At 31.8% G+C, this 14896-nt stretch overlaps 1 protein-coding gene across 1 annotated transcript; it reads right to left on the bottom strand.

Moving 5' to 3' along the window:
- Nucleotides 1-10794: 10794 nt before the first annotated feature.
- Nucleotides 10795-14592, bottom strand: LOC113777074 (putative late blight resistance protein homolog R1A-3). The gene has a single exon (XM_027322119.1). It carries the CDS (start codon nucleotides 14590-14592, stop codon nucleotides 10795-10797), a length of 3798 nt encoding a protein of 1265 aa, XP_027177920.1.
- Between the last annotated feature and the right edge of the window lie 304 nt (nucleotides 14593-14896).

Here is a 14896-nt window from a genome sequence, read left to right as displayed (position 1 = left end):
GTTACTTTCTTTGAATCTACTCCATATTTTATCAAACACAGTATGCCTTGTGAGTTAGACCAGTGTCCCTCTTTTTCTTCTCCTGTTTTACCAGTCCCTTCCCCTTTATTTCCTGAGTTATCTAGTCCACCAGATTCCATAGCTCGATTATCTCGTCCTCATCTTCAAGTTTACTCTCGTCGTTCCATGGTTGAGAAAGTTCCTGATATGCCACGCACTTCACCAATTAACTCTCAATCTTCAAATTCAGGTATGACGCCCTCCTCTGAGTTAGATCTTCCTATTGCTTTACGCAAAGGTAAGAGACATTGTACTTCCCATCCTATTTCTAATTTTGTGTCTTATTCTCGTCTCTCTATGTCATATTCTTCTTTTGTTGCTTCCCTTGATTCTATCTCCATTCCTAAGTCTATTACCTATGCTCTTAATCATCCTGGTTGGAGATTAGCTATGCAAGAAGAGATGTCTGCTTTGGAACAAAATAGTACTTGGGATCTTGTCCCTCGTCCTTCAGGTAAGCCTGTTGTTGGTTGTAAATGGGTGTACACTATAAAGGTGCAGCCTAATGGTTCTATTGATAGATTGAAGGCTCGTCTGGTAGCTCGAGAATTTACTCAGGTGTATGGAGTAGACTACTTAGAAACATTTTCTCCTGTTGCAAAGATTACCTCGGTTCGCCTTCTTATCTCTTTGGCAGCAACTTACAATTGGCCATTGCATCAGTTGGATGTGAAAAATGCATTTCTGCATGGAGATTTGGAAGAAGAGGTATATATGGAACAACCTCCTGGATTTGTTGTTCAGGGGGAGAATTCGCAGTTGGTTTGTCGTTTGAAAAAATCCTTATATGGATTGAAACAGTCTCCAAGGGCTTGGTTTGGCCGGTTTAGTAGTGTGGTCATGGAGTTCGGTCTGACGAGATGTGGAGTAGATCACTCTGTATTTTATGGGCATTCTAATGCTGGTAAAATTTTATTAGTTGTTTATGTGGATGATATTGTGATTACAGGTGATGATGTTGTGGGGATCCAGAAACTTAAATCCAATCTGCAGGCAAACTTTCAGACAAAGGATTTAGGTCATTTACAGTATTTTCTGGGTATTGAGGTAGCTCGGTCTAAATATGGGATTTATTTATGTCAAAGGAAATATGTACTCGATATGTTGAGTGAAGTTGGGATGTTAGGTTGCCGACCTGTGGATACTCCTATGGATCCCAATGTGAAATTAGCAAGAGATCAAGGAGCATTACTTGATGATCCTAAGCAATATCGAAAACTTGTGGGTAAGTTAAATTATCTCACTGTAACGAGACCTGACATTTCGTTTGCAGTGAGTGTTGTGAGTCAATTTCTTGATACCCCTCGTACTAGTCATTGGGATGCTGTTATACGGATTCTCAGGTATCTTAAGGGTGCTCCTGGAAAAGGGTTGCTGTATCAAAATCATGGACACACTGATATTGAAGGATATAGTGATGCAGATTGGGCCGGTTCTGCCTCAGATCGAAGATCGACCACAGGATATTGTGTGTTTGTTGGTGGTAATTTAGTGTCGTGGAAGAGTAAGAAGCAAACAGTTGTCTCCAGATCAAGTGCAGAATCTGAATACCGTGCTATGGCTCACACTGTGTGTGAGTTGGTTTGGTTGAAAAGCATGTTACTTGAAATTGGGTTTGAGTATAAACAGCCTATGAATTTAGTGTGTGATAATCAGGCGGCTGTCCATATTGCGTCTAATCCAGTGTTTCATGAAAGGACAAAACATATTGAAGTTGATTGTCATTTCATTCGAGAGAAATTACTTGATGGAGTCATCAAGACATCTCATGTACCGTCTGCAGATCAATTGGCTGATTTGTTTACCAAGAGTTTAGGGGGCTCTAGGGTGAAATACCTTTGTAACAAGTTGGGTGCTTATGATATATATGCTCCAACTTGAGGGGGAGTGTTAGGAGAATATTAGTATTCTTGTAGATAATATATTAGTAAGGGTATTCTTGTAAATAGTCGGTTAGGTTTGTACTCCTATAAATACTAGTTGGTCACTCATAATACAGTGACTAGATGTTTTCCTCCCAAGATACCTGTTCTCAAAGACAATCAATTAATTAAATAATCATAAATACTACAATCAAGGGATATGCGAATATCAATAAATAAAAAAATTAAATTAAATTAAATCGATCTCACAATTTTTAGGCGAGCCAAACCCCTCCGTTATTCCTTGACTAGAGTGAGGAAATTAGTTCATATTTGATGCGGAACACCCATACAAAATTGAAGCAAAAGTTGCGGTCATTGTCTGCGTTTGGGAAAGCCCAATTCGTCTGAACAAATGAATGGAAAATGAAATTTACAGATAATGATTGAATCTCCTAATTGCTCCTGACATCCGAGGAATGAAAGGAAAACTACTAAGAGCTAAACAAAAAAGAAAAATCAAAGACTAAGCCATCAAAGTAGTGCTAGTTCTCTACGCTTTGTTTCTATCTAATATCTAGCTACTCTAAAGCTTCGCTCCTGTGCGGCGGCCCCTCCAAGGGAATAAGACTATAGCCCGTGCTTTCTTCCTCAGCAATTACCGAAATGGGCCCAAGTTTTTCGGTTACCAACAATGCCCCTCGGGTAAGTTCTGTGACTTGGACTCCTTTCCTGTCAAATTAGCACTTGTTATCATATTTTCGTTCTACTCTCTAAAATAAATGTAAAATACTAAAAGTGAGTAAAATTCAACAATTAATCTACATCGGGTCAAGTAATATGGGAAATTAATTATAAAATAAATGATAAAATTGCAACCTATCACTAAGCTATTTCTAGATATAATGCCAATGAAAATGGGCTGCATATGACAACAATAGGCAAAATGATGACAACTATTTGAGGCAAATTTTACTATTCTTTTCCCATGCGCTTTCTCTGTTGAAAAGTAACACTTTTTTTTTCTAGTCCCCTCTTAATATTTGTTGCTAAAGGGGCAAAAAAACTAATAATGAAATTCTGCACTGATAACGAAATTATATCATCAAACATACATAGAAACTAAAGATCTAAAACATAGAAACAAATGCATCTGAATAATTGATAAATATTATAATGTAAAGTTTCACAAACATTCCGAAAATAAGATAAAAAATTATAGCCCTAAGAACATCTATGCATACATTTGATTGTCAGTTCTCTTGATTAATTGCTTCAAGTCCAAATATTATAGTGAGATCTATCAAATAGATTTAAGGAATCTCAAATCTAACATCTAAATTTGCAAAAAAAAAAAAAAAAAAAAAAGATCTAGTAAAAGGAATTGGAAAACTACATAAAACTCCTACTAGAAATTGCTAGAAGAGAAGAAAACTCCTACTAGCAATCTCTAGGAGAGGAGAAAACTTGCACTAGAATTTTTTTTTTAAAAAAAAGATTTTATTGCAAACATTAAAAAAAAAAAAGCCATAGGAAGGGGGAGGAAAACCAACTGAGGAGGAAGATGTTCTGTTTGCGAAGCGAGGGAAGTTAGAGACAAAAAGTTAGTGAGAAGGAAGAAAAAAAATAAGATAACTTTGGAGACGGAGGACTATATAGGATTATAACTAACCCACTATTGCTGAATTCACATTAATAGGTTGCAATTTAGTAAAATTTTCACTAATTCACGAATGACGGAAGAAACACTATTTTTTTTTTTTATTTCGAGTAGAGGAAACACTAATATAAATTCGCACTCAATCTACAATTTATGAGACTAAAATCCTAGATCTTTAACTCTGGGAACCTCAACATGTAGAAATGAAAAACTCTAAGATTGGTTTCTTTTAACCAATTCATGGGACTGGCATGGCTAACACAAGGCAAAGTCATGTCAGTCAAGTTGATAATGAAGAATTGCAAACTTCCAGAATCAACTCGATATAAATTAGTTTCATAGGAGAAAGAGATGGGAGAGATTGGAATCGCAATCCCCAAAAGTAATTTGCAATGAGGAGGTTGGGATATGTGAGATTCATGTAAGAAAATGGTTTGATTATTTCCAATTCTTGTAAGAGATATTCATACTAGGCCATAAAGACTAGAGACTCTGCCCCATAACCTAGCGGAAAATGTGTTTTGAGGGACCTTAAAAGAAGGATATCACTAAAACAATCGAGGGCTTGCAAAATGATTGGTTCAATTGTTCCAGGTTTGGCAAATTTCAAGTATTTAATTTGAGCGATGGATTTTTTAAAAAGGCACAAGTCTAAGGTCCTATCTTCTTTTAAATATGATTTGTCTTTTCATTAGACAGGAAATTCCTAATAAAAAAAGGTCAAAGGCAGAAGAAAGAAAAAAGTTATTTTTGCTTGAATTGATCTTCATCTATTTCATTCTTTTTTAGAACCAATTGAATAATCTTCTTCGCCCCTTTCAATTTATCCTATAACATAATGTGCAATCCATCACTTAATGAGAATACCTCTAAGTAAGCTGATGACTGAAGATAATATCCAAAATCTTTGCTCTTTGTAGCATAGGATAATAGTATCTTCTGAGAAACTTCATATAGCAATAAATTTAAGGCTACACAAATTTCAACATAAACTCCTTATTTGCTATTCACAGTACCAGAAATTTTTTTTCCCTTTTTTGGTAGGTTTAGTACAAAACCTATCTTCTCAAGTCTAGCTTTTCATCTAATACAAGTCATCCAGCTTTAGCCACAAGCATAAGCATCAAATTAGTGAAAACTGGCGTTCACTGCTATAGATAGTGGGTCCGTTTGGATTAGCTGTTTTTGGGATTGTTTTTCAAAAACAGCACTGTAGCATTTCATTTTTCAAATACAAGTCCGTTTGGATTAGTTGTTTTTGGGGTTGTTTTTCAAAAATTATATAAAAAACTTTTACTGTAGATGTTTTATGGATTACTTTTAGATGTATTTTTAAAACATATTTTCGAGTATTTTTATAATTTATAATTTTTATATTTTTATAACAATATACAATTATACATTTATAAATATTTATAAATAAATATATTTATAAAAATATATAAATGTATTATATTATATATAATACATAATATAAATATATTTATAAATGTATAAATGTATAAATTATAAATGAATATTATATAAATGTATAAATTATAATTTATAATTTTTATATTTATATACGTTTATGCATTTATAATACATTTATAAATATTTATAAATAAATATATTTATACTTTTATAAATAAATATATTCATATATTTATATATAAATGTATTATATTATATATAATACATAATATAAATATATTTATAAATGTTTAAATGTATATTACTATAAATATATAAATTATAAATGAATATTATATAACTGTATCTTATAATTTATAATTTTTATGTTTTTATATTTATATACATTTATGCATTTATAATACAATTATAAATATTTTATAAATAAATATATTTATATATTTATGAATAAATATATTTATATATTATTATAAATAAGTAAGTGTATTATATTTATAAATAAATTTATATATTATATATAAATAAATAAGTGTATTATATTTATTTATTTATTATATATTATATTTATAAATAAATATATAAATGTATTATAAGTGTATTGTATTATATATAATACATAATATAAATGTATTTATAAATGTATAAATGTATATTATTAGAAATGTGTATAATTAGAGTAAACATTGACATTGTGCCTGTTCTATCTGCATTGACCCTCAAAAGATTAAAAATTCACAATGGTTACCATTTACAAGAACTTTAAATCTACTTAAAGTTAATACTACAATATAAACTTCAAAGCGTATTAAACTTAGAAAAAAGAAGTTATATTTCACATAAATATTTATTGGTTTTAATTATATTATTACTTCATTTCATGTATTTTCGGAGGTGGAATCCCCCCAACCTAAGGTCTTGACTCTGCCACCAGTTATTATAAACAAACCGGATATGTTTTGGATACTTAGCGTACTTCAAGGCAGAGAACAAACATAAAAGCAAGTCAATTAGGATACCAAATTAAGTAGTTAGCACAAAGAATAAGAATAAGTTGTACGAGATTATGCCAAGAAGAAATGTAAACAATGAATGGGAATTGTCGAGTTAGCAGATGTTTTAGACAAACAAATGCATAATATTTGGCAAGATCAAACTTGAAAGCATGGGCCTGTAGTTTTTGCTGGGAAAATTGATAATGGAGGAATCAGGACTTGAATTAAGAATTAAGCAGCAATTAATCAAATTTAGTTTTTAAAAAAACTGATAAATTCTAAAAAGGTAGTAGGTTGTATATAAAAAAATGATAAATTTTGACATAAAAAAGTGAATCTTTTTTGCTAAAAATCTAGTAAGATTAGGTATTTAAATAGTAAGTTACATAAATTACGAAAGTTACTTGTTTTCTGCAAAAAACTTACAATTAGTTACACCAAGTTCACTACTACAATTTTGTCGCCAGTGAAAGGTGTAATAGTAGGTTAAAACCTACCCGTGGCATCATATCAACAACTCATTTATGAGTTATAGCAGTGACTCCTCGTCATCGCAACACTCTCCATTTTCAAATTGTATATGTAGTGAAAAGAAATAGATTACGTCCAACCCTAAAAAAAATTGATACAATTTTTCTCTACAAATTGTAGAGCACAGAGATTTGTGTAATAAAATTAAAAAAATTATGTTAACAAAAATATGAGCTCTTTCATTAAAAAAAAGTATTTTCTGGAAGAGAGAATTTTGATATGTGAAGCAAAGTGCATTATGAATTTTAAAAAAATCCTTTTTGCAAAAACTAGTGATTATTAATGCAGTCAACTTGTTTCCATCTCAAAATATTTTAATTTGATTGTCATTAATTTCGCTAGAGGAAGGAATAGTTGCAGAGCAAGAACAATTGATAAAAAAAAGTACAAAAATTGCTCTACAAAATTGTCATCTAGTTTCTTTGAATTTTCATTCTGATCAGTTTGAATAGCTAATCACTTAGAATGAAAACTAAAACATGAAACTGTTAAGAAAAAGTTTTAGAATATTTACTTTCTTTAGACTTCCAAAAGTACCGCTAATTAGAGAAAGTTAGCACATAAAAATAGTGTAACGAAGAAAGACACATATAAAGATAACTGTCGCACAAGTTTTTAGATCCTTTTCCTTTTGGTTTGATGGAAAATATTGTAGTAACTATAGTTATGGTAACTAAACAGTTTTTACTTGATATAATAAGTTATTATACTTTTAGCGATCATTTGATTACCTGTTTGACCTATCCACCTAAATAGGATAATGCCTAAAAATAAGGAAGTAAGTTTCTTATCTAAAATAGTAAGTTAACCGTAATAATTAGTAACTTTTGTGTCTCAAAAGGTAAATTGGAATAAATATAAAACTTACTTTTTAAATAAATAAATTACTATTTTATATCCCAAACATACTTTTGAGAGAGTAAGTTTAGTTCAAGTAATAGTAAGTTTTCATACATAAATAGTAATTCTTACTTATAACATAGTAAATTTGATTAATGACCAAAACTTACTAATTTATGGCACAAATGTACTATTTTGCTTAAAAAAACTTATACCAAACCAATACTAGGAAGTTTGTTTGAAATAACAATAAAATGTTTTATTAATGATTAAAACTTAGCACCTTAGTTAGTAAGTACTCGTAATATATTTGTATAATACATGATTATATGCATAATTTAAAATTTTTTTGTATTTATATATTTTAAAATATTGTGAAAAATATTTTGACCTTTCACATAACCTTATAAAATAATAAAATTTTGTTGTATTATAATTTTGAATAATTTTTGAAAAGTTTAAAAGTTTGGATAATAATAACAACACATCTTCCTAGTTATATATGGAATATTACTTATCTATGTAATTTCTATAATTTAAAACCTATTAATATAATAAGATGATAAAGTTTTAATATATTTATTGTCTGGGACACAAGAAATAATAAGAATTAAACTTGTATTAATATAGACCTAACAAAATGAGAGAAATAGTGTAAAAATTAATACAACAATAAAAATAATAGAATTAGTATAATCTGGATTTTTTTTTCTCTGGAGATTGTTCATGAACATAAGATCCAATCACTAAACAAAAATCACATGCATATATATATAATCTATTGTATAATTTAAATTAAATTTAGTTCATGTACAAAATGATCCTAAAATAATTAGCACACTACAATACATATTATTTTAACAACAAAAATGTTTTTTGCCAAAAGTCTCCAATATCCATTACATATGTATGAGAGATATTTTACCATATTTTTATCTCTTTTTTCCATTTTTGTATCTCATGTCTAATCATTGATGTTAATTTGAGGACGAATATTTTTTATAATAAAATCATTTTGAATTTAATTAACAAGTTGAGATTTTTTAAAAAATAAAAGTGAAATATTTTGGGAACTTATTTTTTATTTTCCCAAAATTAAAAGATTGCTAATTGTTACCAATTGTTGCCATTAGCATTTCATTTTCTAGACTATTTTTTATCAATGTAAAATTAGTTTAGTTAACAATAATTGAAGTTCTGTTGGTCCGAGGATTGGCACGCTATTGTTGTTATTTTACATGTAAATATATAACCTAAGTAATAAAATAAATAATAGCTACTTAAAAAAAGGAAATAGGTGCACAATTGATTGCATTCAAACTACGAATTCTGTTAATGCATAATTATATTTTTATTTATAAGAAATCAATATGCATCATATATTGACCAGGACTAAATTACTGATTATTTAACAAATCATATCTAAACACACGATGTGATATATATTGCATTTGGTCACCTTTATACTCATACCATTTTCCTTTCTTTCTATTTATATTTTAAAGGTGCAAAATTCTCTTGATTATATTAATGAAAATGCATAAAATCTTTTACAAAATTATTTCAATTTATTTACAAAATATTATTACTTTTAGGAGAAGCAATGCATTGTAGGAATGGTTTACTAATTTTTTAGTACATATAACTACTACATTAAAAAGTTAAAAAAAACTTGATTTTATTATGCTTTAATTAGGAGTGCTTTTGAAGAGAAGAATTAGGGGATTAATTTCTTTGATTCAAGAATTTTTAGAGATTGTAACTCTCTTATTATTTGATTTAATAAATTTGACATTCGTGTAAGTTTTCGTGTCTTTTATTTTTGGCAATGAAATTTGTGCTTACAGTTAGATACAAATACGGTAAAATATCCCTCATATGTATGTCATGGATATTTGAGACTTTTAGTACAAAAATTTGTTGTTGTTAAAATAACATTGTATCATAGTGCGCTAATTATTTTAGGACCGTTTTATACTTGAACTAAATTTAAGTTAAATTATACAATAGATTATATGTGCAAGTGATTTTCATTTAATTGTTGGATCTTATTTTTCTGAACAATCTCCCAAGGAAAAAAGTCCAGATCATACTGATTTTCTTATATTAACCGTTATATTAATTTTGTCATTTTTATTGTTATACTCTTTCTCATTTTGTTTGGACTTTAACTCTTATTAATTCTTGTGTCCTAGATGTAAATTTATTAAAAATTTATCATCTTATTATATTCATAGGTGTTAAATTATAAAAATTGTGATATATAAACAAGTGATATTCTATATATAACTAGGAAGATTTGTTGTTATTATTATCCAAACTTTCAAACTTTTCAAAAATTGAAAATGATTAAAAACTTATAATATGACAAAATTTTATTACATATTTTACAAGGTTATCTGAAAAGTGAAATTACTTTTCATAGTATTTTAAAATATATAAATACAAAAAAAAATTAAATTATACCTATAATCATTTATTATACAGATATATTACGAATACTTACTAACTAAGGTACTAAGTTTTAATCATTAATAAAACATCTTATCATTATTTCAAATAAACTTCCTAATACTAGTTTGAGATAAGTTTTTAATGTAAAACTGTACATGTATTCCAAAAATCAGTAAGTTTTGATCATTAATCAAATTTATCATGTTATTAGTAAGAATTACTATTTATGTATAAAAACTTACTGTTACTTGAACTAAACTTACTCTTTAAAAAGTAAGTTTGGGATATAAAGTAGTAATTTATTTATTTAAAAAGTAAGTTTAATATTTATTCCAATTTACCTTTTGAGGTATAAAAATTACTAATTTATTAAGGTTAACTTACTATTTTAGATGAAAAACTTACTTCCATATTTTTAGGTGTTATCCTATTTAGGTGGATAGGAACTACAAGTAATTAAATGGTCGCTAAAAGTGCAATAACATGTTATATTAGGTAAAAACTATCGTTACCATAACTATTGTTGCTAAAGCATTGTCCTTGGTTTGATATCCAAAGCTATTTCTAGCTCTAATGCCAATGAAAATGGGCTGCATATAACAACATTACGCAAATTGCATAAGACAACCATTTGAGGCAAATTTTACTGTTCTTTTGCTACGCCCTTTCTCTTTTTGAAAAGCAACATAACCAAGTTTTTTCCCCCTTTTTCTTCTGTCAATGCTTAATATTTGTTGCCAAAAAATACGGATGTTTTAACATATTAATTAATTGAGTATATGGTTCTTTATTGAGGAAAAAAAGAAGCAAGTTAAAAGTTTCTGTACTACTCCGACTAAAATACAAAGAAGGAAGAGAAAAGTGTATCTTGCATATAAACTTGTGCTCAGCTTGCCATTGCAGTCACAAAGTTACAGGTAGCTGCATCAACTCAAACCAAAAAAATAAAAAAGGAAGCTCCAGAAATTGCTTTCAAGAAACTTCAATTGGACTCTTGTGAGGGGATTGATTCTGTTTCTGAGGGATTTGACACTTCTTCTTCTTCGCTGGAACTCCATGCATCAACACAATGTTCAATCGAGATCTTCAGAACCTCATTTCCCATATCTATCTGTTCTTGTTGAATTTGCTTCACTGAGCTTGAAACAGACTCGCGACACAATTTCACCTCGATCATTTCAAGAGTCGGACTTTCTCCTAAACAAGAAGGCACCGCTTCCAATTGGTGACAATCGTGCACAATCAATTTCTCAAGACGGGGAAAATTATCAGAAGATGCAATCCAGCTGCGAAACTCCCACAAGGCTCTCAATTTCAAGACTCGAAGGTTAGGGAACTCCCCTTCTTGCATTTCCCATTCTTCCCCAGAGGAGTGCTCAAGTAATTTAAGCACTTCAAGATTGGGTAACTTTCCAATTTTTGAGATTTCACTCCATGGCTGCTCATTATGTATTAGAGTCAACTTCTTCAAATTCAAAGGGAATTTAAATCCATATTCATCAAAGAAAGGCAGAGTAAGTGATTCTAGTTTATTCAAACAGTCAAACACCAGAATCCTGTCGCAAATTCTAGTAGGTTCCTCTCTTGATTTCCTCATCTTACATCTTAGCCTGCGGATGTTTGGTAACTTTGTCAGTATCTTTTGCAAGCTTTGAGAGGAGGGATCAATGGTAAGGCTTAAAGTGTCTAAATGATCTAAAACTGGGGATACTTCAAGATTTTCAACAGGAAAAATAAAGCCAATATAGGGATTTGTAGTCCATAGATGCCTCAACGTCTTAATGTTGCAGATAGTCTTGGGTAACAAACAATCAATGTCGTTTCTTCGTAGCAGAAAAGTTTGTAACCTTGAGAGGTTACCTATTGCAGCTGGGATGAAATTTACTTTTGTAGTACGAAGAGCCAAGTATCTCAAGTGAGCAAGCAAAAATACTTCCATAGGAAAATATGCACCAAAATCCAATTCCCCCAAATCCAACACTCTAAGAAGTTTAGGTAACCAAAATCCCAAATCATCCTCCTTAAACAATAACAAACTGCGTACATTGGGAAATTCTAGCACTAACTCCCAAATCCTCAAATTCCTGACACTTCGATTACAAACTCTCAAGAGGTTGTTTGGGCCAGTATGATCATTCCAACTATGCAAAACATGTAGAAAGTTTTCTTCTTTGGCTTTTTTCACACAAAACTCATGTACCAAATCATGAACTCGGCAGGCTTTGACACTACCCATAGTTCTTTGTTCGGAAACCATAACTAAACTTCTATCAACCAGATCCTTCAAGTAGTCATCTGCCACATCCTCTAATCTCATTCCTTCAGTCTTTCGCACAAATCCTTCAGAGATCCAGAGCCAAAACAACCTTCGGACAGGAACATTTTTGTCTTCTTGAAATGCACCAAAGTAAAGAATGCACGGCTTCAAATCATCTGGTAAATGACTATAACTCAGCTCAAGTGTCTTCATACAGTATTCATCATCAAGGACAATACTGGAAGTTAGACTCTTTGTAACTTCTTCCCAGCAGTCTTCTGCAGTATTAGCAAGAATTCCAGCAACGAGGACAACCGTGAGAGGTAAGCCTCTACAAGATTTTGCTATTTGAGATGCAACTTGACTTAGTCTTGGAGGACAATCTTCTTTGCCAAATAGCTTTTTCTGCAGCAATTTCCAACTCTCTTCGTCGGTAAGGCGGCGAAGAGGGTGAACCTTGCTATCAGGTTTGAATTGCAGAGACAAATTCTGCAATCTGCTCGTGATGAGAATCCTGCTTCCATTGGCATCATCGGGCAATGATCTCGCCAACAAATTCCAAGCCTTAGCGTCCCACAAATCATCCAAAACCAAGAGATACTTATTTCTCAACAAAACTTGTTTTAGCTTTACAGCCAAATCATGTTCATCCACCTTTCGATATTGTTCAAGTTTCTCAGATTCAATACTACCCAATATCTGAACTAACATGTTGTGCATACTATATGCTTGAGAAACAGTGCACCAAGCAAGAATATTGAAATGCAATATTACTGATGGAGAATTGTAAACTATATTGGCTAATGTGGTCTTACCAAGCCCAGGCATACCCACGATGGAAACAACATCCAACTGCCTTGATCCTCCTCTTGTAAGACTATCAGTGATAGTTTTCACCTCGTCGTCGAGAGGCACTAGATCTTCATTGTAGGTGGCGATAGTAACTTGTGATGGCATGCGAGTGAAAGTCTTGGTAACTCCCTTGGTGGTTTCTCCAACATATCTTATGCTATCATAGATCTCTTGAGCCTCAATCTTTATAACATTGATATCTCTAGCAACATCATCCAAAAAATATTCATATCCATCACCAACAAGTGTCCAGTCGATCACTAACTCTGCTTTATATGCAACCTCCATAACACGACTCCAGAAAGCTTGGAGTTTTTCGTTCTGATTGCGTTGCTCCTTGATTTTCACTAGGAAAGATCTTAAAAATTCAAAATCTTCTTGGATCGTCTGGATTTTATCCACTGGAAAAACATTTGAACCATTAATTTCATCAGTCCTTGCTAGTTCCTTCAGATTTCTTAGGAGAAAATCCATAGATCCCAACTCACAGATCCTAGGAAAACCAAATCCCGATACTGATGTTAGTGGATAGACCTGTGTAAATTCTGCCCTCATAAGCTTGATCACTTTGAGCAAATGAAAAAGATCAAGATCGGTTTCCTTGGCCAAGCCTTCTTCGATTTGATTCACAGAAAGAGAGAAAATTACAATCGCAGCATCACAGGCCACAATTCCAATAAGATTCTTCATTTCATGGCATAGCTCTTTGAACTTCTCCTGATGCCTAAGAAGGATTGTCAGGAATCTTAGCCCCTCAACAATTTTGAGCATTTGATTCATAATCGGGACTGGAGTACTGGTACAAGGTTGTAGTAGCTCCGCAGTATTCTGAACGAGAAAATCCATAAAGTCAGCTACTGGTTGCTTACTCTTCTCCAGAGCTGAAGTGTCTGATGATATTGATAACTTTGAAGCAGTCAAGACATGGATGTAAGTTTCTTGGACCTTGGGATCACCAGGATTAATCTTCTCACTTATTAGCCGTGAAATTTGAAGTTTTGTTTCATGATTATATCCGCTACTGTCAGACCACCATTTAGAAGCCAGGCGTAATGCCTTGATAGCCACCACTTCTGTGTGAATCAAGAGATCTATCAATTGTTGACCCTCGACCCCGCGAAGCATGGCAAAGCGAATGAAACTCTTCAAGAATATTAGCTTCTCGTCAAGACGTTTGAAATGGGATTCGTCAATTTCTGCCAGATTCTCGGAAACCGAATCAATGAAATCAATAACTAGCTCCGGATCTCTCAGCCAGTAACAGTCCAGCAGAAAGTTGATGCACGGTTCGTAGATATCTGTTTCAAAAAACAGCTTGATTGCTTCCCGGAATCTGGTGACCTCCCTTTGAATATGAGTCCAATCAGACGAACGAGAATGAGTCAAGTATTCGCTGCAAACAAATTCAAGATCTTGCATTCTCCTTATAATCAGACCTTGAATTCTGGAAGACGTAACATCCTTCTCCTCCTCATCTTGTTCCAACCAAGTTTCATGGTTCCTCCTCCTCCTACACTTTGTCAGATACAGTTCAAAGCTTTGTAATAGTCTCACCTCCATCTTCAGATTCGAGATACCATAATGGAACGCTAAGGCCGTACGATGCAACCGGCCAATATATTCTAGAGCAAACTTAAAGCAACTAGTGCTACTACTGGAGGATATGTCCATTATTTGTATCTTCTATTCACTCTGAGATCAAATTTGTTCCTTGAATAAACATATAGTTCAAGGTTTACAACTTTCTCATGATCTGAAAATAGTCAAATATTGTCGGCAAGACTTTATTTTCCTGGCCGGGCCTGTGGATACATTAGGGTCCCTTTCATGGGGCCTAATGGGGTCAGCTTTTGTCTACTTTCAGCCGAAGTGCATTTCCAAGTAATGGACATTTTTAGACCGCATAGAAATTATAGCAATTCGAGGCAAATCTGGATACTAAAGCAGTAAATGGTTTATAATACTTGCTGTTCAT

This window comes from Coffea eugenioides, chromosome 7 (assembly GCF_003713205.1).
Source record: "Coffea eugenioides isolate CCC68of chromosome 7, Ceug_1.0, whole genome shotgun sequence".
Lineage (NCBI taxonomy): Eukaryota > Viridiplantae > Streptophyta > Magnoliopsida > Gentianales > Rubiaceae > Coffea > Coffea eugenioides.
The sequence above is the reverse complement of the archived record's forward strand: the minus strand, read 5'-3'. Positions and strand labels throughout refer to the sequence as shown.